Below are 27,215 nucleotides of genomic sequence, written 5' to 3'. Positions count from 1 at the left end.
ACACTGAGCTCGCCACGCTGCTGGCACGCTGTGCTCACCATGCTGCAGGCACGGTGGCTCGCTGCGCTCACCACGGGTTATATTCTCCCTCCAGAGGCGTTGCTTACGCCTTGAGCACCCGGTGTGGCGCCGCCAGATTAAAGGGGCATGGCTTTGCAGAGGGGGCGTGTCTTCACAGAGGGGCGGGCTTCTCTTCCCGACCCCCGTTTTTCGTCACTTGGGGGGTTCGGGAGGAGCGTGCTGCCTCCTGCGGAGTGCTTTTTGTGCAGTGACGGCTCCTGCTCAGTGACAGGAGCCGAGTGCTGCACATAATGTAACAGTGCAGCACTCGGCTCCTGTCACTGAGCAGGAGCTGGCATTTTGGTGTCAACCCTCGGTGGGTGACACCCGGTTGCGGGCCGCACCTCCCTTGTGACGCCACTGTCTCCCTCTATGAATGTCATGGACACCTACAGAGGGAGAATAGCCTGTGTCGCTGGCGTCTATGTTTCACCGCTTGTCGGGATTACAGTATCTTTATTGTGATCTCCAGGATCCTGACTGGCGAAAAAGTTAACCACTTTCCATTGTACCACAAAAATCAAGTGCATGTAGTGGTGCACAAAATATATGTTTCATACCATGTAAATCAAGTGCATATGCGGTCATAAAACATCTTTTCGCCTTAATAATCATCAACTGTCCAGTTTTAACATATAAAATACACTCTTCGCTATCATTTTCTTTCTGCACTCTCATTGGCGCAGAAGCAAGGCAGACTACTTCCATATAGTGGGCTGCAGTACCCCTTATTAACCATTAACTGCCTATGTGGCACATGGCTAACAGTATAATCTGGCAACCCATAGTCACAATACTGTATATGGTCTCTCCCACTTTACTGTATTTCTTTCTATGATAAGTTTAATATGTCTGCATTGGTTTACATTATTTATGTCACACATTGGACATAAACACGTGCTTTTTCTGCAGTGGCTCAAACACTACCAAATGTTTATTGTGCAGAGTTATCTTATTTATTATTAATAATAATAATAATAATAACAATTTTATATAGATAGCGCTATATAACAAGCCCTGGTTCAATGCCCAGCTCAGGCAACTTCGTCAGGACAAAGAGGAGGCCTATAGAAGCGGTGACAGAGCACTATACAACCGAACTAGGAACTCTATGACTAAAGAAATCAGGCAAGCAAAAAAGCAGTTCTCGGACAAGCTGACAAACGATCTCTCCACCAATGACCCTGTATCTGTATGGAAGGGAATGTAATCCATAACCAACTACAAAAAACATTGAAGTCCACCACCATGCACCAAGACCTAGCAGACAAGCTGAACCACTTTTATTGCAGGTTCACAAAAGAAGTCCCCTGCGACCCAAACAATCACCTCTACGATGCCCCGAACACTGACAGCCATTCCAGGCACTGCAAGTCGCCCAAGAAGAGGTGGAGGCATTGTTCAAAAGGGCCAAACCCCGGGAAGCTGCGGGTCCTGACGTAGTGTCACTGCCCAGAGAGAATGTGCGAGTCAGCTCGCCCCCATATTCACCAAGATCTTCAACAAATCGCTGGAGCTGCAGAAAGTCTACTATTGTCCCGGTCCCCAAGAAACCCTCTATCACAAACGTGAACAACTACAGGCCGATAGCACTGACGTCTGTGGTCATGAAAACGTTCGAGCATCTGGTTTTGAATCCCCTGAAAACTGTGACTGGCCCCCAACTGGACCCCATACAGTTCACCTATCGATCGAATCGGTGTTTCAAGGATGCAGTCAACCTGGGCCTGAACTACATTCTACAGCACCTAGACATTCCCGGTACCTATGCGATGGTCCTGTTTGTCGATTTCAGCTCGGCCTTCAATACAGTCGTCCCCAACATCCTCCACCCCAAATTACTTTGCCTAGGGGTCCCAGAAGCTACCTATTCCTGGATAGTAGACTTCCTGACAGATAGGACACAGGTAGTGAAAGCGGGGGAATTCACCTTTCATGCGCGGTCCATTAGTACAGGCGCCCCTCAGGGTTGTGTCCTCTCACACCTGCTCTTCTCCCTGTACACAAATGACGGCACCTCAGAGGCGCAATCAGTAAAGATCATCAAATTCACCAATGACACCACTGTCATTGTCCTCATCAAGGACGGGGACAAATCAGCCTATAGACGGGAAGCAGACCGGTTGACCCTGTGGTGCAGCCACAACAACCTTGAGCTCAACCCCCCTCAAAACTGTTGAGATGATAGTGAACTTCAGGATGAAGTCAGCTAGTGCACCTCCGCTAACGATTGCTGACAGCGTGGTATCGTTAGTAGACTCCTTCAAATTTCTAGGGACCACAATCTCCTGGGACCTTAAATGGGGGTCCAACGCTGATGCCACTTTCGGGATAGCGCAGAAGAGGTTGTTCTTCCTCAGGCAACTAAGGAAGTTCAACATTCCACAGAAGCTTCTGTTCCTCTTCTACTCCGCCATTGTACTGTGCTCCTTGATACTGGTATGGTACAGCTCCGCTATCAGGGACAGATGCAGGTTCCAAAAGGTGGTCAGAACCGCAGAGAAGATCATCGGGTCCGACCTTCCAGGACCTGTACCTGTCCAGAGCTAAAAAGCGGGCAACGAAAATAGTAAAGGACCAGCTACACTCCGGCCACAGCATGTTTAACTTGCTTCCTTCAGGCAGGCATTACAGGGCCATCCGCGCCAGGTCCACCAGAAGCCTCAAAAGTTTCTTTCCCCAAGCGGTCCGCCTGATGAACTCCTGAACATTGACTGACTAGACGTACATGTAACTCACTCGTGTCCCTACGGCAGCGTTTTTCAACCGCTGTGCCGCGAGTGGTTCTGAGATGTGCCGCCAGAGATGCCCGCTGCCGCTGCATAACCCTGCCTCACTTTAAATCAAAATGTCGGGGTCGGGCGGCGCTGGGCTCTTCCGGGTAGCCCAGACGCAGCCTGGCCCGTGACCTGTATGGAGCAGCAGCGTGACTCATAGGTTACACATGCACGTTGCCCTGTGCCCACCCAGTGCTGCTCCTGTGTAAACAGCTCCTGCCTCCTCCACAGCTACAGAACAACTAACCTACTCAAGCACAGTAGGTTCCTGTAAATTTTTATTTATTGTTACTGTGGTGGCCAATGTGTGTTGTAACTAGTGTGGGGGCAATATGTGCTGCAATTACCATGTGGGTGAATTTGTCCTTCAATTATCATGGGGACTAACGTATGCTGCAATTACTGTGGGGGCAATGTGTTTAAATTGCTGAGGGGGCCAATATGTGTTCTGTTCCTGTGAAGGCCAATGTGTGTTGACCCCAAAGTGGTGGTCGTGGGGAACTGATGGTGTGCCTTGGCAATTGAAAAATCCTGTTTGGTGTGCCGCGAGTTGAAAATGGTTGAAAATCACTGCCCTACGGTATTCCTATCTGTATGACTTTTCTTGCCCCCCCCACCTGCTTTTCTGTTACCTACTTGGCTGTATAGCAAACCAAAGACAAATTCCTAGCATACGCAAGTATACCTGGCCAATAAAGCTTATTCTGATTCTGAAAAGGAATACAACAGGAATTTCATTGTTTTTGTCTAAAATGGTTACACAATTTGTGCACGAAATAAATACATGGTTCCACAATAGAAAATATATATATATATGTAAAATGTATATGAAAGCATCTAAACATGATCTGAATTGCTATGTGTATGTATTGTATATAGGGCCTAAGTCAGCACGAGTTTTAGATGTGCAAAAAAATGCGCATCTACAACTCTTTACTGTGACACACGGGGGGAGGCCCAGCACAGGGCAAGTCCACCCTGCATGCCCCCTGCAAACATGCTTTTGTATGTTTAGGGTTGCCCTCTGCCTACGTAGCCTAGCTGCAAAGTCAGATGGCTACCCAGTATCTTTTGGCTTGCAGCGGCTGCATGTGACGTCACACAGCGACTGCGGCCCACCGTGCAAACGGTCCAGACACATCCCCAACACCACTGCAACACTCCTAAAATGCCACCACAACAACTCCTCACACCCCAGCAAACGACACTGCCTGTCAATCAGGCAGAGGCATTCACACATGTGAGATCTCATCACATCTCACTGTGTGTGCATGCGCAGTGCGGCTTCTGCACGTGCGCACAATGCACTGGGCATCAGCATGCGAATACTGCTGCAGCAGGGCATAGCCAGATTAAGGGGAGGGCGCGGGGCATACAGTACCCCAGGCCCCCCTGCCGGAGGACACTGACGTCAATAGGTTTCCCTCTTACACAAGAGCAGAATAAGGTAGCCAGAATGTGAGCAGGACAGTATACAGTGCAGGCAGAGACACAGGAGTATCAGGTTTCATTACCTACCTATGGAGCTTTCCAACCAGAGGGGAGATAGGAGGGTGGAGAAAGCTGTAAGTGACACAGGGGGGGTCATTCCGAGTTGATCGCACGTAGCAACTTTTTGCTGCTCGTGTGATCAACTAGGCGCTGCCTATGGAGGAGTGTATTTTAGCATAGCAGGGCTGCGATCGCTTGTGCAGCCCTGCTATGCTAAAAAAGTTTTGTGCAGAACAAGACTAGCCCTGCAATTACTTACCCTGTGCGATGGATCCAGCGATGAAGGTCCCGGAATTGACGTCAGACAACCGCCCTCCAAACGTCTGAACACGTCTGCGTTTGGATCTCCATGCCCGGAAAACGGTGAGTATCCGCGCCGGAACGCCTCCCTGCTGTCAATCTTCTTGCGATCGTGCTAGCAATCACTTTTTTCTTTCTTCTGGTCGTTGCCCGGCGAAGGCTGTCGCTGGGCAACGACCGCTGCAAAAACCACTGCGTGCGAACGGCTCGTAATTATTCCCAGGGATCCCAGCTTCTCCTCCTTCCTGCCTGGGTATCTGGGTCCTGTGTAACCTGTTATCTAATGAGGGTCTAGAGCTAGACCTTCTGATTCCTGACCCAGTGTATAAGTCGTACAGAGGCTGCTGCTATTCTTGCATGTGACAAAATAAATGATAGATTTTATTTTTCTATGTATATTTTAGGGTTGTTTAAGTTGTCTTTGTTCTACTACAAGAATATTTTATAAAATAGTTGTCTTTCAATTAGGTGGAGCTATAAACAGTACCATGGCATTATTAACCACTTGCCTGGTATGGTCGCATCAGATGCCACCACACCAGGAAGAGCTTTATCTGACCTGGTTGCACAGGATGCGACCAGTCAGATAGACAACATGGGAAGAGAAACTTCCCTTTGCTGCTGCTTTCAGAGGAACGAGAAGGTCCCTCTGCCTTCCCAGACCCTCCCCCAGTGTTTGCTGTGCTGTCGATCACTACTGATTGGTCAGCAAGGCAGGACCTCCAACCCAGTGGCTGAAGACAATAGCAGCTCTGGGGAAGTGTAAGTTAACCCTCCCAAGCCCCCATTTTGTACCTGGTGGTTGTCTCGGCTTTATAAATGATAGCCACAATGGCCACAATGTTTCAGATGGATGCAATGTACCCAGAGCCGGATTAACAATGGGGCGGATGGAGCTGCAGCTCCAGGCCCCCCATTGAAAATAGGCCCAAGGAGACTGACAGTGGTGACAGGAAAAAATGTTTTCCTGTCACAAGCTGCCAGCGACCGCTGTGCTAACCTCCGCCACAGCGGCGGACTCAGTGACACCCAGGCACGCGTCGTCGCTTGTCCGCCCACTCTCCCCCCCCCCCCCCCGTGATTTTAAATTTGCAGCAGTAGGCTCCTCCCCCACACCGGCAGTAGGCTCCTCCCCCGCACCGGCAGTAGGCTCCTCCCCGTGCATCCAGGGTTGTGGGTGTCCAAGTCCCGCCTCCAGCTTTCTGCTCTGGCCTGTAGCCGGGCTAGGCATCATAGTGGTTGGACGGACGAGGGGGGGGGCAGGAGGTCAGGTTGCAAATATGTCACAGATGGCCATCCGCGGCCACATGTGCATGGCTGGCTGCGGACGGCACTAATTTGTACCCGGCCGCTTTGTATTGTGGCCGAGCAGCTCCGCCTCCCTTTTCTCCCCTCTTCCTCTGCAGCGTTACGTCAGGTCAGGCTGCCGTGGGACCTACTGCAGGCGCTGCCTCTGAGGCTTTTAGAAGGTACTGTTATTGTTTCCTGTGGGGAGAACACTGTGTGAAGTATGCAGTGAACTACTACTGTGATGTGGTGGAGAATACTGAAGGGGGGGGTTAGTAATGGGAGGTGAATATTAGGGGGTGGGGGTTGCTATAAGAAGACAACATGGGAGGGGGAGGCTATGCCCAGACCTGTCTACACAGTTATCTCACTCTGAGCCCCTACCAGATCTGTACCCGCACCCTCTCCCTGTCCTCGACCTGACCAGACCTGTCCCCTACCACACCTGTCCCAGCACCCTGTCCCTGACCAGACTTGTCCCACTTCTAGCATCCTCACCCTGTCCCCGGCCAGACCTGTCCCCGCACCCTCACCCTGTCCCCTACCAGACCTATCCCCGCACCCTGTCCCTGACCAGACCTGTCCCCGCACCCTGTCCCTGACCAGACCTGTCCCAGCACCCTCACCCTGTCCCTGACCAGACCTGTCCCCGCACCCTCACCTTGTCCCCTACCAGACCTATCCCCGCACCCTGTCCCTGACCAGACCTATCCCCGCACCCTGTCCCTGACCAGACCTGTCCCCGCACCCTGTCCCTGACCAGACCTGTCCCCGCACCCTGTCCCTGACCAGAACTGTCCCCGCACCCTGTCCCTGACCAGACCTGTCCCCGCACCCTCACCCTGTCCCTGCACCCTGTCCCTGAACAGACCTGTCCTCTCATCCTGTCCCTGACCAAACCTGTCCCCGCACCCTGTCCCTGACCAGACCTGTCCCATCACCCTCGCCCTGTCCCCTACCAGACCTGTCCCAGCACCCTCACTCTATCCCCTACCAGACCTGTCCTCTCACCCTGTCCCCTACCAGACCTGTCCCCGCACCCTCTCCCTGTCCCTGACCAGACCTGTCCCAGCACCCTCTCCCTGTCCCCTACCAGACCTGTCCCCGTACTCTCACCCTATCCCCTACCAGATCTGTTCCCTCACCCTGTCCTCTTCCTCTGCAGCGTTACGTCAGGTCAGGCTGCCGGGGGACCTACTGCAGGCGCTGCCTCAGAGGCTTTTAGAAGGTACTGTTATTGTTTCCTGTGGGGAGAACACTGTGTGAAGTATGCAGTGAACTACTACTGTGATGTGGTGGAGAATACTGAAGGGGGGGTTAGTAATGGGAGGTGAATATTAGGGGGTGGGGGCTGCTATAAGAAGACAACATGGAAGAGGGGGAGGGGGAGGCTGTGCCCAGACCTGCCTGCACAGTTCTCTCACTCTGAGCCCCTACCAGATCTGTACCCGCACCCTCTCCCTGTCCTTGACCTGACCAGACCTGTCCCAGCACCCTCACCCTGTCCCCTACCACACCTGTCCCAGCACCCTGTCCCTGACCAGACTTGTCCCACTTCTAGCATCCTCACCCTGTCCCCGGCCAGACCTGTCCCAGCACCCTTACCCTGTCCCCTACCAGACCTGTCCCCGCACCTTGTCCCTGACCAGACCTGTCCCAGCACCCTCACCCTGTCCCTGACCAGACTTGTCCCCGCACCCTCACCGTGTCCCCTACCAGACCTATCCCCGCACCCTGTCCCTGACCAGACCTGTCCCCGCACCCTCACCCTGTCCCTGAACAGACCTGTCCTCTCATCCTGTCCCTGACCAAACCTGTCCCCGCACCCTGTCCCTGACCAGACCTGTCCCATCACCCTCGCCCTGTCCCCTACCAGACCTGTCCCAGCACCCTCACTCTATCCCCTACCAGACCTGTCCTCTCACCCTGTCCCGTACCAGACCTGTCCCCGCACCCTCTCCCTGTCCCTGACCAGACCTGTCCCAGCACCCTCTCCCTGTCCCCTACCAGACCAGTCCCCGTACTCTCACCCTATCCCCTACCAGATCTGTTCCCTCACCCTGTCCCCTACCAGACCTTTCCCTGCACCCTCTCCCTGTTCCCTGTCCCTGAACAGACCTGTCCCCACACCCTCAGCATATCCCCTACCAGAACTGTCCTCTCACCCTATCCCCTACCAGACCTGTCCCCGTACCCTGTCCCTGACCAGACCTGTCTCAGCACCCTCAACCTATCCCCTACCAGACCTGTCCTCTCACCGTATCCCCTACCAAACCTGTACGCTCACCCTGTCCCCTACCAGGCCTTTCCCCGCACCCTCTCCCTGTCCCTGACCAGACCTGTCCCCGCACCCTCACCATATCCCCTACCAGACCTGTCCTGTCACCCTATCCCCTACCAGACCTGTCCCCGCACCCTGTCCCTGACCAGACCTGTCTCAACACCCTCACCCTATCCCCTACCAGACCTGTCCTCTCACACTATCCCCTACCAGACCTGTCCGCTCACCCTGTCCCCTTCCAGACCTGTCCCCGCATCTCACGGTAACAGTATGAGATAACCATATACCATCACCAGTCCACATCCACAGTGGGGCCCACACACCATTGGACATGCCCCCACAACCCCCCTCCCCCGCAGAATTGGCCACACCCCCTGCAGCGGCACAAATTAGGCCCCTCATGAATTTCAGCTCCAGGCCCATGTGTACCTTAATCTGGCACTGAATGTACCGATGGTGACTGCCGATGTTTGAAAAAAACTTTTTTTTTTTTGCAAATATAAAAAAAAATATTTTTAATTCATTCATTTTTTATAAGCTTAAATACATGTTCATCGCCATCACTCGAAAAAAAACAACACATTTTCTGAGTGTTTTTTTGGGGGGAAAATTGTCAGTTAAGTGGTTAAACTATTAGTTTAAATCTAGTATACACCATTGGCTTACATTTAATATACACAATCCATACATCCCAACATGACCCACTCCAGGAGGGCCAAGATGCTCTCTACCTGGACTTCCTTCTTAAGTTATGATTGCAATCACCTGTGTTTAAACACCTTTCTTATCAATTAAATCATTCAACACACCAATCATATATTAGGAGGGAAGTTTAGGTAGAAAGCATTTTGTCCCTCCTGGAATGGGTCATGTTGGGATGTATGCAAAATCTAATATATCCCCCCCATCCTTCTACCAGGGCCCCCTATATTAAGTGCCCTGGGCACCCCCAAGGCTTAATCCGGCCCTGCAGCAGGGTTCCATGCTGAATTAGGTCCATAGTCACTGATAACAATGTGAAAAATTATTTTCAGGCGGACAACGGTCTAACATGTTTCTCTAAATAACACAGCTTCCTCAGAAGCATGCCTAAGGCATGGCCCTGCTTGCAACACTGGGCATACCTCTCACTCCACCAACCTCTTCTTTCCAAGCTGAACCTCCATAACATTTTAGCCCCCTATCCGGAGTGGTCTTCTGCTCAACATTTGCATAGCACTCAGTTGGTCCTTAGTATCCCAGAGGCTATTTCAGTAGTTGCTTCAATGTTTTCTGCCTTTTGCACCACAGTATATTTCAAGCTTCATAAATATGGCCTCCTGACAACACGCTCCACCTCAGTTCTGCAAATTAGATACTATTTCTATTGTTGTTTTATTTGATGTTTCTTTGTTTTGTTTCTTCTCACGCTCATGTTTCAAAATCTTGGAGTTTGCTGTTAGCAAACTTCTGTTCTATGTCATATGCACTGAATTTTAAACATTATTCAGGATTTTTGTTTTATATGACTTTGACAAGTGCCCACTGTCTACTTGGGTCAACCCTGACATCTCTGTGCTATTGAATTTGCTGTTGTTACCCAGTTGTAATGTTATACCTCTTTGCTCCCCTCAATCATTCATACTTTATCTGATTGCCAGGTCTGGCTGTTAATGTTTTCCCCCAACTTGCCATGTCCTTGTTTACCCCACATAGACCACTACACCCCTCCTTCTTCAGGAATTTCAAGACAAGGTATTACACCTACCCTTCTCAGACTTATCTTTACTCCTGAGGTTGCTTTTCTTCTCCTTGCACACTTACCTATGCCTTGTCCAAACCCCTACATACTCCGTGTGCACAGTGTAATAGCTGATTAGATGCAAGTATCAGCATAATTCTGGTGAGTCTGTTCATTTGATATTTTAAATTGTCAACAATTTAAGGTTGGTTGCCTGCATCTCAAAGGCTATTACATTTCGTCCACTGACTAAGATACCAACATGTCTTGCCCTTTTCATTTTTTCCCTTCAATATTCTTCCATCTACTAACATTTCCCCTCTGCTCCTTCACCTTTCTTCACTCTCTGATCCCAATGCCAGAGCTGCCCACTTTATTCAGTCTAAGCTTTTCTTTACCACTTTGCATGTCCTTTAACACAAACTATTTAGTGTCAATGGCTTCAATTTACCCATAAACACATGATATCCCTTCAATACATGAAACTGCAAAAAGTGCACATAGAGCTGCTGCAAGAAACCCATTTCTTACACAAACATCCAATCATCACTAATATAATGTTCCCAAAAGCATGTTTAGCTTCCATTGAACATAAATCTAAAGTTGCTGCTATTTTGCTTAGCTATTCTACTCCTCTTCAGGATGACACCTCTGTAGCAGATCCATTAGTTTGGTACCTCTTCCTGGAGGGAAAAATTAATGATTGTCCTGTCACAATAGATAATCTATGTCGGCCAGGGTGCTTTCTTGGCTTATGCTGAGTTCATTTGACTTGCTCAGGGTAGCACAAGTGTAGGTGGCTAGTTCAACACCCATCATTCGATGGAACTGACCATTCAAGGCTCTCTTGTTAAGCTAAGCAGTATAGGAAACTTCTGAGTCTCTTTAAATTCTATCATCAACTGTGGTGGAAAAATATTTTGGGGTGCTCATAGATAATAGGCTTAATAACAGTACACAATCTCAAAATACAGCAAAAAAGGCAAGTAAAGTGCTTGCATGCATAAAACGGGGCATTGAGACAAGGGACGTGGATGTAATCCTGACACTGTACAAATCATTGGTACGTCCGCACCTGGAATATTGTGTTCAGTTTTGGGAACCATATTATAAAAAAGATATCGGGGAAATAGAAAGAGTTCAAAGGCGAGGTACTAAATTGATTAAAGGGTTAGAGACACTGGAGTACGAGGAAAGGCTTACTAGGTCAAATATGTATACACTAGAAAAGAGGCGTCAAAGAGGAGACATTATTAATATCTTCCAATATGTAAAGGGTCATTACAAGGAATTAGCAGGGGATTTGTTTATTAAAAGAACTCAGTATAGGACACGTGGGCACTCGCTGAGGCTAGGAGAGAAAATTCCATACACAATGTAGGAAAGGGTTCTTCACGGTAAGGATTTGGAACTCCCTCCCGAAGAAGGTAGTAATGGCAGACTCTGTAAATGCATGCAAAAAAACGGATTGGACAAATGTCTAACTGGAAAAAGTATCCAGGGTTATAGCATTTAACATAGTGTCATTAATATCTGGGAGTGGTAAGAATCATAGTTGTCAGTTGGTACTAAACCATTACTTCACTAGGTGCATTATAATAGGAAAAGCTTAAAACAGAATACAGGTTGAACCCGATGGGCATTTTACCTCTTTTCAACCTCACTAACCATGTAACTATTAATACAACTCTTAGGGGGGAATTCAAATGTTTGAAAAGTCGTTTGGGTGTCTGTTTTTTCCAGTCTAATAGATAGGAAAAAACAGACACCCAACTGAGTTTTCATACAATTGAATACCCCCCTTAGAATCCTGTATCCAAACACTGTATACTTTCCTAACATTTTGGCAACTCATATCGTCTTCCCTCGAATCAACCTGCCACTTTGTCATGGAATGATCATTCTCCTGTCCACATTGATTATTTCAATCTTTTTAAAATAATAAATTAGAGACAGACCCACTGGGTGCGATCCAAGAGCATAACTACTCCGAGAACATAACGATTTGCCATCACTTTACGTGCCATTAATTGGGAAGCGCTTCAAGTCACTGTAAGAGAATGATTTATCCAACTCTCCTCCATGGCAAGGAGGGAGAAGCGTCATACAACAGGCTTTTGGTTCTCAGGCCTCAACGGATCCATTTTTTCTCTTCTTTGGCTGCTAAAACCTTGAAATGATTACAGTAAAATAATGATGAAAAAGGTAATAATGCAGATATTATCCTGGCCCATGCCATTAGAAAGGCAAAAGGAGGAGAATTGTGTCCATTAAAGATTCAACAAACTTTCAGGTCTTCAGTTGTCAAAAGTTGCTAAATGCTATTGCAAATGATACACTTCCTTATATACAGTACTTTAGGAGAGAATACCTCACCTTCCTTGAATTTATAGTTTTAGTACAAATCCACACCTCATGCATTCTCTAGTGTCTTAATAAAAACATTGTATCAGAACTAGAACTCTTGGGTGCAATCAAATCCCTTAATCGGCTGCTCCAGGTCCAGACTGTTTTTCAGTTTCCCTTTATAATAAACTTGATCCAGTGCTCTCTCTCCTTACTGGCTCTTTACAACGTGATACTGTCTATAGATGCATAACCCTATATTTTTACTGAATGAAAAAGTGAGCTTTGTCCCAGGCCGTTAAGCCACAGAAAACACCTGTAAGAAAATTTACTTTTATAATTTATGATGCGAAAACAAAAACTCTTTAAGTTTTTGACTTTTGCGTTGCTTTCTTACGCTGTGTTGTGTCACTCTATGTTACTGAATCCACTTCAGTTTTAATGTATGGTTTTGCATTTTCCCATTATGAATTGCATGAGACATGTGTTCTCTATCTTCTCTCCCATTTCCTCTCATTATGAAGCCTCCTGCAGCCAGGCTTTACCTAAAATTATCATTTCAGGCACACGGGTTGGCCATGGTGACCAAAAGCTGCCTTTATATGCTGACAGTGTTTTCCTCACTCTATTTGATCCCGCTGACTCTCCCTCCTTTACTTGCTGAACTGCACACATACTGTATGGTAAGTTTCCCAATTTAAAAAATAAAAATAAAAACTGAAATGGACTTTTCACAAAACAGAACCAAACTGTTTTAATTTGGACCCATAACATTCTCCAATTTCTTGTGAACATTTACAATTTCCTTTGGTGCATTGATAAACGTCAATGTTTAGGTACCTACCTTACTAGTTCTTATGCCAATTATATAACATTTTCTTTTCTAAGAGCTCAGGGACTGCTTTGGTTTCCATCGCTAGTTGCTTTTACAATTACTCCATATTAGACGTGCTTCACAACCTTGGGGGCATAAAAATTAAAATCCAGTATTTGGGATACCTTGGATCCAAAGGAATGGATCCCGAATTTTCTGCATTAAGGAAAACACAAATACAAACTTTATGGGTGGTTTCTGGTTCCCACCTGACTTCAAGCCATTTTTCGCTCAATGGCTGACAGTATTGTTGGAAGGACTGTGGTCATGGTGGCACCCTAGTCCATACATGGTGGTACTGCCTGAAAATGAGATCCTACCGGAAAAATGTTCATAATTTGATCTAATACTCTGTTTTTTAGCTAGATTGATCCAAAATGTTCCTAATTACTGCCAGCCTTTGATTCATCACATGCTCAATGCCGCTAATTGCCTAATTGCTGGTAGCTAGAAAAAGAAGGAACCCCCCCACACACCCCACCCAACATTGTGGATAATTTCATTTGGAATACATAACACCTTCAGCATACTATGAGCATTCTACGTTACCACCACATCAAATTCAATAGTGTCTGATCCCCCTGGATCTCAAATTATCATGCCCCATCATGACTTTGATCTGGCTTCTACTTCTGGCAGATCTCCTTTTCTTTTCCTCACCTTCAGTCACTTAATAACTTACCACCATGTGCCCCTCTCTCCTTCTACTTTTTTTTTTTTACTCTTCTCTGCCATTCCCTCCCCTCTTTTGTACAATTCCCTCATCCTCTCCCACATTTAGCAAAAGCAGTGCTCTGTAATATGTTAAATCTCAGCCTGCCTATTGTTCTTTGGTTACTTGAGTGGCATAAACTTTCTGTTTTTTCCTTCTTCAATTTCATTAATTTTTTAGTCTTTTAACTCTTACCCTCTCTTTCCTCTTTTTTTTCATTCTGTAGCCTTAACTATATTTGAACAGTTTCAATCAAATTTATTTAGAAAAGAAATAAACTTCTCTGTCCTTGGTTCTAATATTCATTATTTAGTTCCAAACTGCCTATGAAAGCAAGGCCCAGCACAAGAACTGTTCGTCGAAAGCTTCATGGATGAAGTTTCCATGGCCAGCAGGTATACATAAGCTTCAGATTTAGCACAATGCTAAACTATGCTGTGGTGTAAAGCACACTGTCATTGGACTCTGAAGCAATGGAAACACATTATCTCAAATAACAATCAAGCTCCATCAACTAGCAGTCTGATGAACAAATCTGGGTACTGCTAACTGTAAAGTTTGGAGGAATAGCAATAATGGTTTTTACTCATCTTAGGCTCAGGCCAACCCCTGTTCCACCTTTCCAAGTGTATGGAAACACAATGAACAATGCACAAAATTCTACATATGTCGCATATGAACTGTAAATGGCCTGAAAGTGCTATTTGCACTAATATTTATATGCATAGACACATCTTTATGAGGAAGTGCATGTATATACAAGCCAAGATGGTGGTGTACAAAATTTCTCAATTTATGCTACTGTAGGTGTTTCTTGCAGTATTGTAGCCTACACTGGCTATGCAGCTGCATGCAAAACATGATTCAACGGGCAGAAGGCATACTGTACATTTAGTGGTGCATTCCCAGTTTTGTCAGGGAGGCTCTACAATATTTTACTCCTGAAAAATGACTTCACTTCAAAGGTACCCAGGAGGCAACAATAATAGTGAGTTGTCTTGAATTGTCAATGGGATGTTTTTGCACCTTCCTTGCATACTTTATATGGGTAGACATCTAGAACTTAGTAGCAAATAGGGTTGAGCTTAATAAAAAGGGCAGACTAGATGGGCAAAGTGGTTCTTATCTGCTGTCAAAGTCTATGTTTCTGTGTTTCTATCTTATTAATGTAATGAAAGGTAAAATGTAAAGATAGTCCTCATGTCCTCCCCACACATATGATTAATTATAACCATATACAGAGATGGAATAAGCCATTCACACATCAATGCTTGTCTAAACAAAGACTTGTATTGATAGCACGCCACTCCTATGTGTATCATGGTCACTGTACTTCTGTGCCAAGGCATGACACACATGGAGGCAGGCTAGGGACTTTTGAAGTTGCTCATATGCACTAAAGATTGATAACAAGTGTGGTAAAGTAGCCTTATAGTGGAGGCACGCACATTGATTTTGGACTTCTTCACTACTGTTTGATTTATTTCAGGATGACGACAAAACAGTAACATTCACAGATAAGAATGTTGACAGACCTGTCACTAAAAAGACCTACTCCCTAGTCAACGGCGACTATCTGGCATCGGCCATCAAAGACAAATGGCCAAAAGAAGATTTATATGATCCAGATCCACACACACACACACACACACACACACACACACACACACACACACACACACACACACACACACACACACACACACACACACACACACACACACACCCACACTTGCAGGCAAACCATACCCCATCCTTGCCTTTAAAAGATAAGCCTTCGCATGTGTTTTGATTTGGCAATACTGGCTGCCAAACTCCAGCGAGACACAGGGCCAGATGCATCATCCCTTGGAAAATGATAAAACGGAGAGTGAAAAAGTACCAGTCAATCAGCTCTTAACTGCCATTTTTCAAACAAAGCCTTTGACCTGGCAGTTATTTATTATTATTATTATCCTTTATTTATATGGCGCCACAAGGGTTCCGCAGCGCCCAATTACAGAGTACATAAACAAATAATCAAGCAGGAAAACAGCAACTTACAGTTGACAATATAGGACAAGTACAGGGTAAATAAACATAATTACATCAGCAGATGACACTGGAATAAGTATCAGGTGGCAGAAGACTGCTGGATTTGGTGCAGTTGAATATTATTAAGTAAGAAAAGGATAAGCACATGAGGGAAGAGAGCCCTGCTCGTGAGAGCTTACATTCTAAAGGGGAGGGGTAGACAGACAGGGGTGAGACAGATGGGGTACATAGAGAGCGTGGAACAGAGGGTTAGGATAAGATTTGGCTAGGTTTGGTGAAGAAGTGGATCTTGAGAGCCCGTTTCAAGTTTTGTAGAGAGGTGGAGAGTCTGAGGGGGAGAGGTAGGGAATTCCAGAGAAGTGGTGCAGCACGCGAAAAATCTTGGAGGTAGGAGTGGGAGGAAGTAATCCGTAGGCAGGAGAGTCGACGTGCATTAGCAGAGCGAAGAGGGAGTTTAAAGGGAGATAAGGTCAGAGATGTAGATAGGAGAGGAGTGGGTCAGGGCTTTGTAAGCGAGTGTAAGAAGCTTGAAATGGATTCTGAAAGAGAAGGGGAGCCAGTGAAGGTCTAGTAAGAGAGGAGAGGTGGACGTAGTTAGGAACTGATTGGCTGGTACTTTTTCACTCTCCATTTTATCACTTTCTAAGCGATGATACATCTAGCCCACAGTATTTTCACCAAGGAGGTGAAACACACATTTGCATAATGTTCCCATGCTTGCTTACTAAACACCCCTAGCTCCTTTTTAGCACACTGCCACTTTTACCACACAATGTATAAAACTATAGCGATACATAATCCACTGTAAGGATGCACTAGTGTTGATGCGTGCCAGACAGATAACAGCAAGGGGGAATAATATATGAATTGCTAACTCGCGAAACTTTGGAATCCTTGTTGGAATTTGAGGATAGGAAAAAGGAAAATATACCTGTATTGTTTTTTTAAATTGAAACTTAAATACCCCAAAACATGTTGGAGTAGATGTATGAAGCAGTGAAAAGAGTGGAGAAGTGTGCCAGTGAAGAAGTTGCCCATGGCAAACAATCAGCTTTGAGGTAACATTTATCAAGTGCATTCTCTCAAATTATCTGTAGCAGCTGTTTGGTTAGCTGCTCTAAACCTGTCATTTTGTGGCTAATAGCAGCAGTGAAAATTGACATCAATGGGTTCTGTCCAGGCAATGTTGCTGTGCACTGTGTAGACTGAGACAGATAGATGTACATGGCTGTACACTGATCCCTTTTCACACTCTGGGGGCTTTTTTCAAATAGTGAGCCAACACCATTATCATCAAGCAAGATATGCTAATTAAGTTATCTATTCATCTATGTGCATATTTATTTGATTTCATCTGTCCCTGTTGCATCGACCACTGTTTTTTTAAATTTTGCATCCGTGCTTCAGTCATCACTATTAGTATCTGTATTTGCAAGATATCCATCTGAAACAGGCGCCTCAACTGCATCCAAGCATATAAATCAATAAATCTGGTGTGGGTTGATAGATAAACAGTGTCTAATTAGACAGTCAATAAATAGACACCATATGTTAGACAGATATTAGGTCAACAAGGTCAAAAGGTCGACAGGGTCAAAAGGTCGACATGAAAAAGGTAGATAGCACAAAAAGTCGACAGGGTCAAAAGGCTGACATGAAAATGGTAGACACAAAATAGGTGGACACCATGGGGGTAAAAACTATCCACACAAACCACAAAAATGCAAAAAACATGGGGCCTAATTCCAAGTTGATCGCAGCAGGAAATTTTTTAGCAGTTGGGCAAAACCATGTGCACTGCAGGGGGGGGGGGGGCAGATATAACATGTGCAGAGAGAGTTAGATTTGGGTGGGTTATTTTATTTCTGTGCAGGGTAAATACTGGCTGCTTTATTTTTACACTGCAAATTAGATTGCAGATTGAACACACCCCACCCAAATCTAACTCTCTCTGCACATGTTACATCTGCCTCCCCTGCAGTGCACATGGTTTTGCCCAACTGCTAAAAAAATTCCTGCTGCGATCAACTTGGAATTAGGCCCCATGTTTTTTTGCATTTTTGTGGTTTGTGTGGATAGTTTTGTCATCTGGGACACCCAATTGTAGAAAGGCATACCCTCGCGGGACTCGCATTGCTCGCAATGCTTCGGGCTCAGTGGCTCGCCACAAGGTTTATAACCAACTCTGTGCTGACATAGATAGAGAAGGTATGAAATAGTCCAAAAACATGTAGAAAAAATTTAAAAATGTGTCTATCTTTTTTATGTTGACCATTTTCATGTCGACCTTTTGACCCTGTTGACCTTTTGTACTGCCTACCCTTTTCATGTTGACCTTTTGACCCTGTTGACCTTTTGACCCTGTCGACCTCCTGTCTGTCTAACATATGGTGTCTATCTATTGACTGTCTAACTAGACACTGTCTATCAACCGGATACCAATAATTGAAGGATGTTGGGCTACACTCCCATCAGGCACATCTTATCCATGCGTCTTAGATGCTGTCCTGAATCGCCTACTTCGCTTGAGATGCAATACGCAAGATCACACACACACACACACACACACACACACACACACACACACACACACACACACCATAATTTCAGCTTCAGATGGCTCGAAAACGTGGAATGCATCTATTTCGTAAAAAGTGTCTGACTCAGAATCCGGCACTTAGTCATCAGAGCTCAGTAAATCAGACAGACCGATCTTCCTCATACACTGTATGAGATGACGCTATGAATAGCTGCTTAAATTGAAACAGGCGATATCATTGATATCTCTTGCATTAGGCCATTCATAAATAGGCAATAAACTTAAAATTGTGTTACTCATGCAGAATCTGTTTATGCATGATCATCAAGACTGACCAGTTTGATAACTTCATGGGGTAGATTTACTTCTAAAAGAGACAAGTGGTAGTGTTGCCCATAGCAACCAAACAAATTCTATCTATAATTTTCTAGAAAGCAAAAGAGGAATGGTGGCTAGTATCTGATTTGTTGCTATGGGCAACACCACCACTTGTCTGTTTCTAAAGCTACTCCCATGACTCGTCTAACCGCTCAGGATGTTACACTTATTCATAAGTACCATGGGCTTCTCTAAGCAGCTAAATGAAACCTGAAAATAAATATAGTTGACTTTTATAAAGCAGAAAAAAGCCATAAAATATATTTAACCTGTCAAAGGCATCATTAACACATGAAAGTTAAATGTAACTGTTTAAGTCATGACTAGAAATGTAAAACCTGTAACAATCCAGGACTGTTCATAACTGGTCAAATATACAAAGTAAACCACAAGTCACAATCAAAGCACAGAACAGTACAAAGTACAGAAAAATTTAGGTGACACCGCAGTAGTGGTCCATACTACATCATACTCACCCAAATATATCTGAATGGAAGAGTTTTTAGAAGGAATTATTCCTTCCATTGCCTCACAAAATCAAGCATATTAAATATGTAAAACAACAGTTGGATGGGCCTAGTGGGGCTCAAAGATTCATACCAAATTTGGAGCTTCATGTAAGCCAACACACAAGCTTGCTGTATATAATATTATCTACCAAACTAAGTTGCTGCAGCTGAATCTTCTGCTGCATAGGAAAAAACCTTGTTGTTACCCTATTGATAATGTCCAAAATGGTTACCACTCTGTAGTTGCAGTTGTGATACTAGATTCTGACAGTCTGCTGACTGCTGGGATCACGGCTTCCAGGATTTCATACCCAACCCTGTGATACAGCTATGCACACAGCAACAAGCACTAGAAGAACCTTTGGTTTCATTCCTTCCTAATCAGTATATGGTAGATTCTTTAAAAAAAAAGTTTGGTAAATGAAGAGAAATTACACTCAAGCAGCACTTGAGTGTATAGATGTAGCTTGGCTCGTCCAGGTGTTTTGGGTGGCTTTCTTCACCCTTCAGTTCAGGGAACTGAAGGGTGAATGAAGCTTGTTTCAGGATTGGAATGGCTGAGGCTCTCTCATCTTTCCTTTTCACATATAATAAAATCTAAACAAACAGCCTGCATGTGTTTTCTCCTATTTTACTGTGATGCTTTTGACAGTCACAGTCACAGAACAATACTAGTGCTACTGTGTCCCTGAGTTTAGAGGTTAAGGAAAACAAAATGGCACAATATAATAGGGTCAGGGGTTGGATAAAATTATAGAAGGGAAATAACTCACATTTCAGTTAAGTTATGGAGGAATATTTTTAGTCTGTACTAACTGCTTTATAATTTTACTACTAACAAAGTGGTTTTCTCAGGGGTCCGTTGCCTGGGCCTGGCCTGGGGGGGGGGGGGGGGGAGGTGGGGCTGGAAGGAGTCCAGGCCAGCTACTGCGGGGGGGGGGGGGGGGGGGGCTGGGTTTTCTGTGCAGAATTATATTATACACTTAACCTATAAGAAAACTACATAGGCTATATCTGTATAAATATTATTATTATGTGTTAGCTATTTTTATTACAGTATATATTTCACAAACTATGTGATCACAACATGCTACCAAACGCTATAAGCAGCAATATAACTCTCTGACAGAGGCAGCGCTATGGTGCACATTATAAGCCCCTTTGTTATACTTAATGAGGCATTATAACAAGCAATGACAGACAATATCTCAGAAGAGCTGATACTGTGATTTGAACCAGGTTTACTCTGAGAACATCCCTAATCTCTGAAACTCCTAATGTCTACTCTAATTATAATTCCACACTCCATGCACAGTTTTTTTAAATATAGACGATGATACTTAATACTATCCACCGAAGAAGCTGCAGCTCTGAAAATCTCTTCTACAGTAAAAACTATACCATTATGAGTTTTAAATCAGCATACGTGTATTGTTTTCTGTCTGTGCTTATGTCTTTACATTTAGTTTCATTAATATTTATGTTTAAATGATGTTACCTAATAAAAAAAAAAAGCCTAGACTGTTAAGTTGTATAGAATATGAGTCATGCAACATGACGCTATTGGAGAGCATTAAATTCTGTGACAAGCTTCAATTAATGAAGTACTCTTGTTTTCTGTAATGGTATATATCTTGATATTTTCAAGTATTCTGTTATGTCCCTTCCCAGAATGCTGCTGCTGTAGCTGCTGCAGCTCCGTCCTTACAGCATAAAACATGCTCATAGCTCCCTCTGATGATGACTGAGATTCATACAACTTTTTTTTTCTTCTTCTTCGTGCTTTCAGCTGCTGAGTGGCTAGATCTAATTGCTTGCAAGTGAGGTCACCAAAAGGTATTTATCGAAAAGCATTGAACAACAACAGACTCACACACACACACACACACAGAAAACCCCTCTCGCGTGTTGATTTATGGAAACAATTAGGACTGTACTACAGTTTTTCTGAGTTGAGAAATATTGCCGCTACAGGCTCTCATGTTGCACACACCAGGCAGCAGAAATGGAATACGCGTACATCCAGCTGTTATCATCGAGAACAAGTAAGTTATCTCAGCTTTTTAAACAAAAAGTTAGTGTTCTAGATCTGCAAGGCACCTCTTTTATTTCTGCATCTAGTGAAGAGAGACACTGAATTACTTGACAGTTGTTTATAGACTTAAGGGTACTTTTAAGTGAATGCCTCTGTAACAGTGTATTCTGACAGCTCAGCTCACATGCTGCTGTCCATTAGGCATGCTTACAGTGTGTGTTCCGTGCATTTCACTGTACTGGATAATACAGAATTCATGAGCATGAAAATATATAATTTTAATGTCAAAGGCAAAAACTTGTACTTTCTAATAACTATATATAATGCTGACTTGTAATATTTAATTTCATATGGTTATTGTAGCCAATTTCAGCTGAAAGTACTGTATGGCAGAGAGAAAACTTTGTTCAGATTAAATATATGTTTTATCAGCTGTCACGGGCAAGATTGCAGATATCTGCTATAAACTTTATCATGTCTTTACAGTTTTGTTACGTTTGCATTCAACAGTCAGTCTGAGTGGTCTTGAATATTACGACTGCCAAGGTCATCCCATTCTGATCTTCTGAGGACACAGCGGAGACAGATCAGTATTGGAAAGTCCACAGTTTATGGCATAGCCACAAGACAATAAGACAAGCCTGGAGGTATCCTGAGTCATTTTAATTTACACCAATAGCAAAGTGTACAATCAGGTCTTGTACCTAAAAACACAGATCCACCTGAGATTTAAGTTTCATTATGATGTTCATGAACACCCAGAGCACTGCACTATAATGCGCAAATGGATACTAACTTGGATCCTGCCAACTTTGCTCTACATAATACCATACCTTTACATTATCTTTCTACTGGGCACGTTCTCCTTAGCCTGCAATGATATGACTCCAGAGCAAATGGCTGTAAATGTGAACTGTTCCAGCCCGGAGCGGCATACCAGAAGTTATGATTATATGGAAGGGGGGGATGTAAGAATAAGGAAACTTTTTTGTGGAACACAGTGGTATTTGTGGATTGATAAGCGTGGTAATGTGAAGGGTACCCAGGACCCAAACAACAGCTACAGTAAGTACTCATCGTTTCTTTCAGTGATCATCATGCTGCAAAATATGACTGGCTGCTTTAAAAATGAATCAGAGTAGTAATGTAATTATGCTATGATCTTGTCCTTGATAAGTCCCACATTATGTATATAATCGGAGATAAATGAGATGTGTTTTATTCCTATAGACATTCATTTTAAGAGAATACAATGCAGACTGGTTGCGATAACTTTTCTAGTTCTTTACGTAAATCTGGTAAACATTATCTAAGTGCAGCTTGTCCTGATAAGTGACTCATGAGTACTGTAGGAATATTTTATGAATTAAAGTGGAGATTTCACCATAAGCTTTGTAGCTCTACATAATCTGTAAAAGATATGCACTTATCTTGTATTCACTGGAATAGGATTGCTGTGTAGACAATATGATATTAAAGAGAACCTGTCAAATAGCCATTTTACACATCTCTGCAGAGTTTCTGTGTGTCCCTTTGTCTCACTGCTAGAGGGCATAAAAAAACAGCATGCTCTCTATGCAAATAGCTGGACTCGGCTTCAATAGACCACACAATAGGACACACAGTGTCCTATTTAAAGATGACATTTTCCCACAGGTGACAGGTTCTACCTGAGCTACTGGACACCAAAAAAAAAAAAGATAAATCAATAGATATCCCTTCTATATATTCTGGTAATATTACTCCATAGCCAAAATGGAAAAGCAAGTCACAGAGAATGAAGGATGACTTATGATTATATTAGTAATGGAGTAGATAGACACAAAGCACTGCTGGCAGGTGGAGTCAGTCCTACTGCAGGTGTCTCCAGAAATGATGCTACTTAACAGCATTATTATGTTTTATAGCAAAATCTGGGACATATGTATTTTCCCATGTGACACAAATGTCTGCATTCATATTTCAGAGGGCGATAAAGTGATTAAACAGAATGGGTAAATGAACTGAATTGATGACACATCAATAATGTAACACACAACTAGAAAGGCATATTTACCATGATGTCACTCTAACAGTGGTGTGGGTGCTGGGTGTGTAAAATAATGTATCATCCAGAATAATAGAGTAGAAGGGCTGAATGATATCAGTTTCAGGGACCAGAGCATCCGACTGACATGAGGGCTATGCAAGTAGCAGAATATTTGCACTGCAATAGGAGTATGAAAACACCTTGTTTAGTTATTCTAGTGCACTTAATAAAAACAAGAAATCAACTAATCTACAATGCAATTTACACACACTCCACAAAGGCACAAATCTGAACTGAATCTAAAGCAACCAATTAACAAGTAGATTTGTTATGCCTAGTATAGTAGATTTAACAATGAAAATAAATGTCTTACTGGTTGCTGGGATTTACCTGCAAATTTGCAGCTTTGTCCAGTGTTAACCAAATAACACTCAATTACTTTGTGGTGTAGAAGATCATGGCAGTAGAGTTACTATCTCAACAATATTTTCATCATTTTGTATGGTAGGTGAGGAAGCAATACAGTATGGTCGACATAAAATAACACTAAAAACCATCAATATTGTATTTCAAATGCAATAAAGGGCTTCGGAAAAGTTCCAGTAGTTTTACTATTTACTACATTATGTAATGATTTACTATGAAAAATGCAATATTGTGATACTGTATATAAACCATCAGTAAGTATAATCAGATTACAAACGATAGATTTCCAATGTTACAATCATAAGAAATGGTAATTTTATGGATAATAGGAATAGGACTAGCAAAATCCTCTGAATATGATTATATGTATATGTTACAGTATGTTGCACTTGTTTACTTACAGCTCTATTGTTTATGTGTTTGTACGAGATGCAACTTATGTTTTGAGTTTAATCAAGCCAAAAAAATGCGGTATTATAGTTTCTGATCATAAACACTTTTTACAAATCAAGATGGAGTCACCCAGGCTAGCGTATTCTGTGTGTGAGACATGACCCTTCTAGATTCTTATGTTGGTGCATTACATAGCAACTTTGATGCAGGTGTCAAGATAGAATTTAGACCATTGGCATTTCAATGTAATGATCTTATCTTGACTGTTATATCCCAAAAGTGTTTATGGTGATTGTCCAACACCCCTAAAGGTCTTGCTTCACATAAATCAAAAGGGAAAGACTCGTAAAAGCGACCATTTAATAGTGTCAGTGTCAGATTCAAGATTGAAGAGCTTTAATATAACACAGTTATCGTTCATCCCAATCAGACAAATCAGATCCTTGATTGTTACGTTTATGTTTGTTTCATGTATCATTAGTTACTAAATGCCTCAGCACTGCATAACAATTTATTTCCAACCGATGCTTGAAGGATTATTTTAGTTTACTAATTTAAAAAAAATCAATCATGAATGTCTGCGCTCTTATTTGAATGCAAAACAATATACTAATTTGTTAATGCATTGATTATATAAGATATGCCTGTGGTGAGGAAGTGGGAAATTAGTTATAGTTAGTACAGTGTGGTACTGTACATAAACCATCAGTAAGTATAATCAGATTACAAATGATAGATTTCCAATGTTACAATCATAAGAAATGGTAATTTTATGGATAGTAGGAATAGGACTAGAAAAATCCAGTTTGGTTTTCCATCCCTTCTGGCATTCTACATGGTCTTATTAATGCACCACTAATCCACCCTACACCAAATGGCTCTTGTGTAACTGAAGATTCATGCAGTGTTCCCACTAAGAACATTATGAACTAATTTATTGGGGTCCTCGCTAGTTCAGAGTTCTCAAATCTTACGACCAAAAAATGAGTTAAGAGATATTTAAAATAAATCTGGTGGCATATTTATCATTATTAAGTGCCATTTATTATTATGGTTAGCCCTTGGTGAATATTTAGAGAGAAGAAAATACTCTTGAGTGGACAGAGTACAGATGTTAGCTGCCTTTTTGATTCTGTATCCCTACTCACAAACTGATTACTATATACAGTACATATTGTCCATAATATATATGCTGTAATGTTCTATCACCAGAACATTTCTTGATCGTACTCAACGGTAAATAGTACTAGCACCTTTTTTTATTTATTTATTTGTTTATTTCTAATAATTTTTAATTGTCAAAATCCGTTCCAAAAACAGGGAAAAAAATCAGTAAAATAATTTCACAAATGAATAAAATTAGCATCTGAAGACCTGTCCCTAATATGGAAGCTACTATAAATCTTGAATCTTCTAGTAACTTTAGGTGAGTACTGATACCCTTTTTCTGAGTACCAGTACCTTTCTTTCCTAGAAAAAAAGTACTTTCTATCACCAAAACTAACAAGCTTTCATATTCAGTGGAATGTGTGTATTTATGACTAATCAAGACAAATAAAGTTACTGATGTATTTTGTTAGATCTAAAGACAACAAGCCTTAAGCAATGGAATCCTTTAAACCTTGAAAGTGCATAATTGGTTACCTAATTACAAGCTCGAGACAGAATCTCCTAGTAATTCATTTATAATTGTACTATTTTACAATGCCTGCAGGTAATGTTGAGTGACAAAATGGGATGTAACCTTTTAACAACATATGGGCTCCAATATAGAGTATATGTTGCAGAACATTTTTTCTTACAAATTGAGTTTTAGAGTTTTCCATATGGAGGATACCATACTTGTCTCATAAATCAAACTAAGGGGGGGAGGAGGTATTTATCAAAAGCTTGGAGAGAGAGAGAGATAAGTGGAGAGTGATATATTACCAACCAATCAGCTTTGAACTGTCAATGTACAGGCTGTTTGAAAGATGACAATTAGGAGCTGATTGGTTGGTACTTGATCTCTCTCCAAGCTTTCATAAATCTCCCCCTAAAGTTTCTCTGTATTTCTGTGCAAAATGATCACATTTTTGTGATTTTCATGATTTTACCCTAAAACTCCAGTTCTTCTACCCCATATTACAGTACAGTTTATATTTTCATTTTGCTAGTATTCTAACAAAACATTTTTTTTAACCCTATTCTGTAACTTGGAAGTATCTTAAAGGGTATTTCTATACTAAACATCAATAAAATGAGACTCTGCAACATCATTTTCAGCAACGTTCCTTAGACTCTGATCACAACTGTTTTTACTGTAGCTCTTTTTTTATCTGCACATTTTAACTCTAGGTTACTCCTAATTGGTCACCTGGGTGGCCAAGTCAGACAGAGGGTCTGATAACATGGATGCCTGTTAGTGCGTTGCCAGATGACAACACACTATGAATTTTGATTGGATCATGCTGATTGTGTGGGGCCATGTTCACGGTGATATTAAGCCGATTTGATGATATAACTTTGTGTGTGGTCAACATAAGAATGATAGGTTCTTTCATTGGTTTCAATGGGAAAATGATCCCAGGAAAAGAAATTACATCATACAGTTTGTACAAAGTTGAGTTTACAAAGCGATGAAATAGATTTGTTGTTGAAACTATTTTAGTCTGTCAGTGTAGTGCTGACAGAGAAGCAAGCTATGCCACTTGCTAGCATCACTAGTGGTACTCAAGGAATACATGTTAATCATTCAATATTCTCTGGATACTGCTGCAAAATTTATCAGTGCAGTAAATAATAATTATACAGAAAGTAACTGTGGGGCAGATGTATTAACCTGGAGAAGGCATAAGAAAGTGATAAACCAGTGATATGTGCAAGGTGATAAACATACCAGACAATCAGCTCCCATATGTAAATTAACAGTTAGGAGCTGATTGGCTGGTACATTATCACCTTACACTTAACACTGCTTTATCACTGGTTTATCACTTCCTTATGCCTTCTACAGGTTAATACATCTACCCCTGTGTTTTTTCA

The 27,215-nt window shown here is 43.0% G+C and overlaps 2 protein-coding genes across 12 annotated transcripts in view; one reads left to right on the top strand and one right to left on the bottom strand.

Annotated features, from left to right (window-relative positions):
- FAM227B (family with sequence similarity 227 member B) overlaps window positions 1–27,215 on the bottom strand; it is a 1,159,103-nt gene that overhangs the window by 482,708 nt on the left and 649,180 nt on the right. The gene's annotated exons all lie outside the window — the stretch shown is intronic.
- The window catches only part of FGF7 (fibroblast growth factor 7), a 59,193-nt gene continuing 52,596 nt past the window's right edge, over window positions 20,619–27,215 (top strand). The window contains exons 1-3 of one of the 2 annotated variants that reach the window (XM_063926034.1): window positions 20,619–20,696; window positions 21,098–21,353; window positions 21,830–22,408. In XM_063926034.1, the coding sequence (XP_063782104.1) occupies window positions 22,120–22,408 (289 nt within the window). In that variant the 5' untranslated portion in view covers window positions 20,619–20,696; window positions 21,098–21,353; window positions 21,830–22,119. Of the gene's footprint in view, window positions 20,697–21,022; window positions 21,354–21,829; window positions 22,409–27,215 lie in introns of those variants that run through there. The other variant, XM_063926035.1, reaches the window with a different exon arrangement.

Source organism: Pseudophryne corroboree, chromosome 6, assembly GCF_028390025.1.
Source record: "Pseudophryne corroboree isolate aPseCor3 chromosome 6, aPseCor3.hap2, whole genome shotgun sequence".
Classification (NCBI taxonomy): domain Eukaryota; kingdom Metazoa; phylum Chordata; class Amphibia; order Anura; family Myobatrachidae; genus Pseudophryne; species Pseudophryne corroboree.
This window is presented reverse-complemented; position numbering and strand designations above follow the sequence as displayed.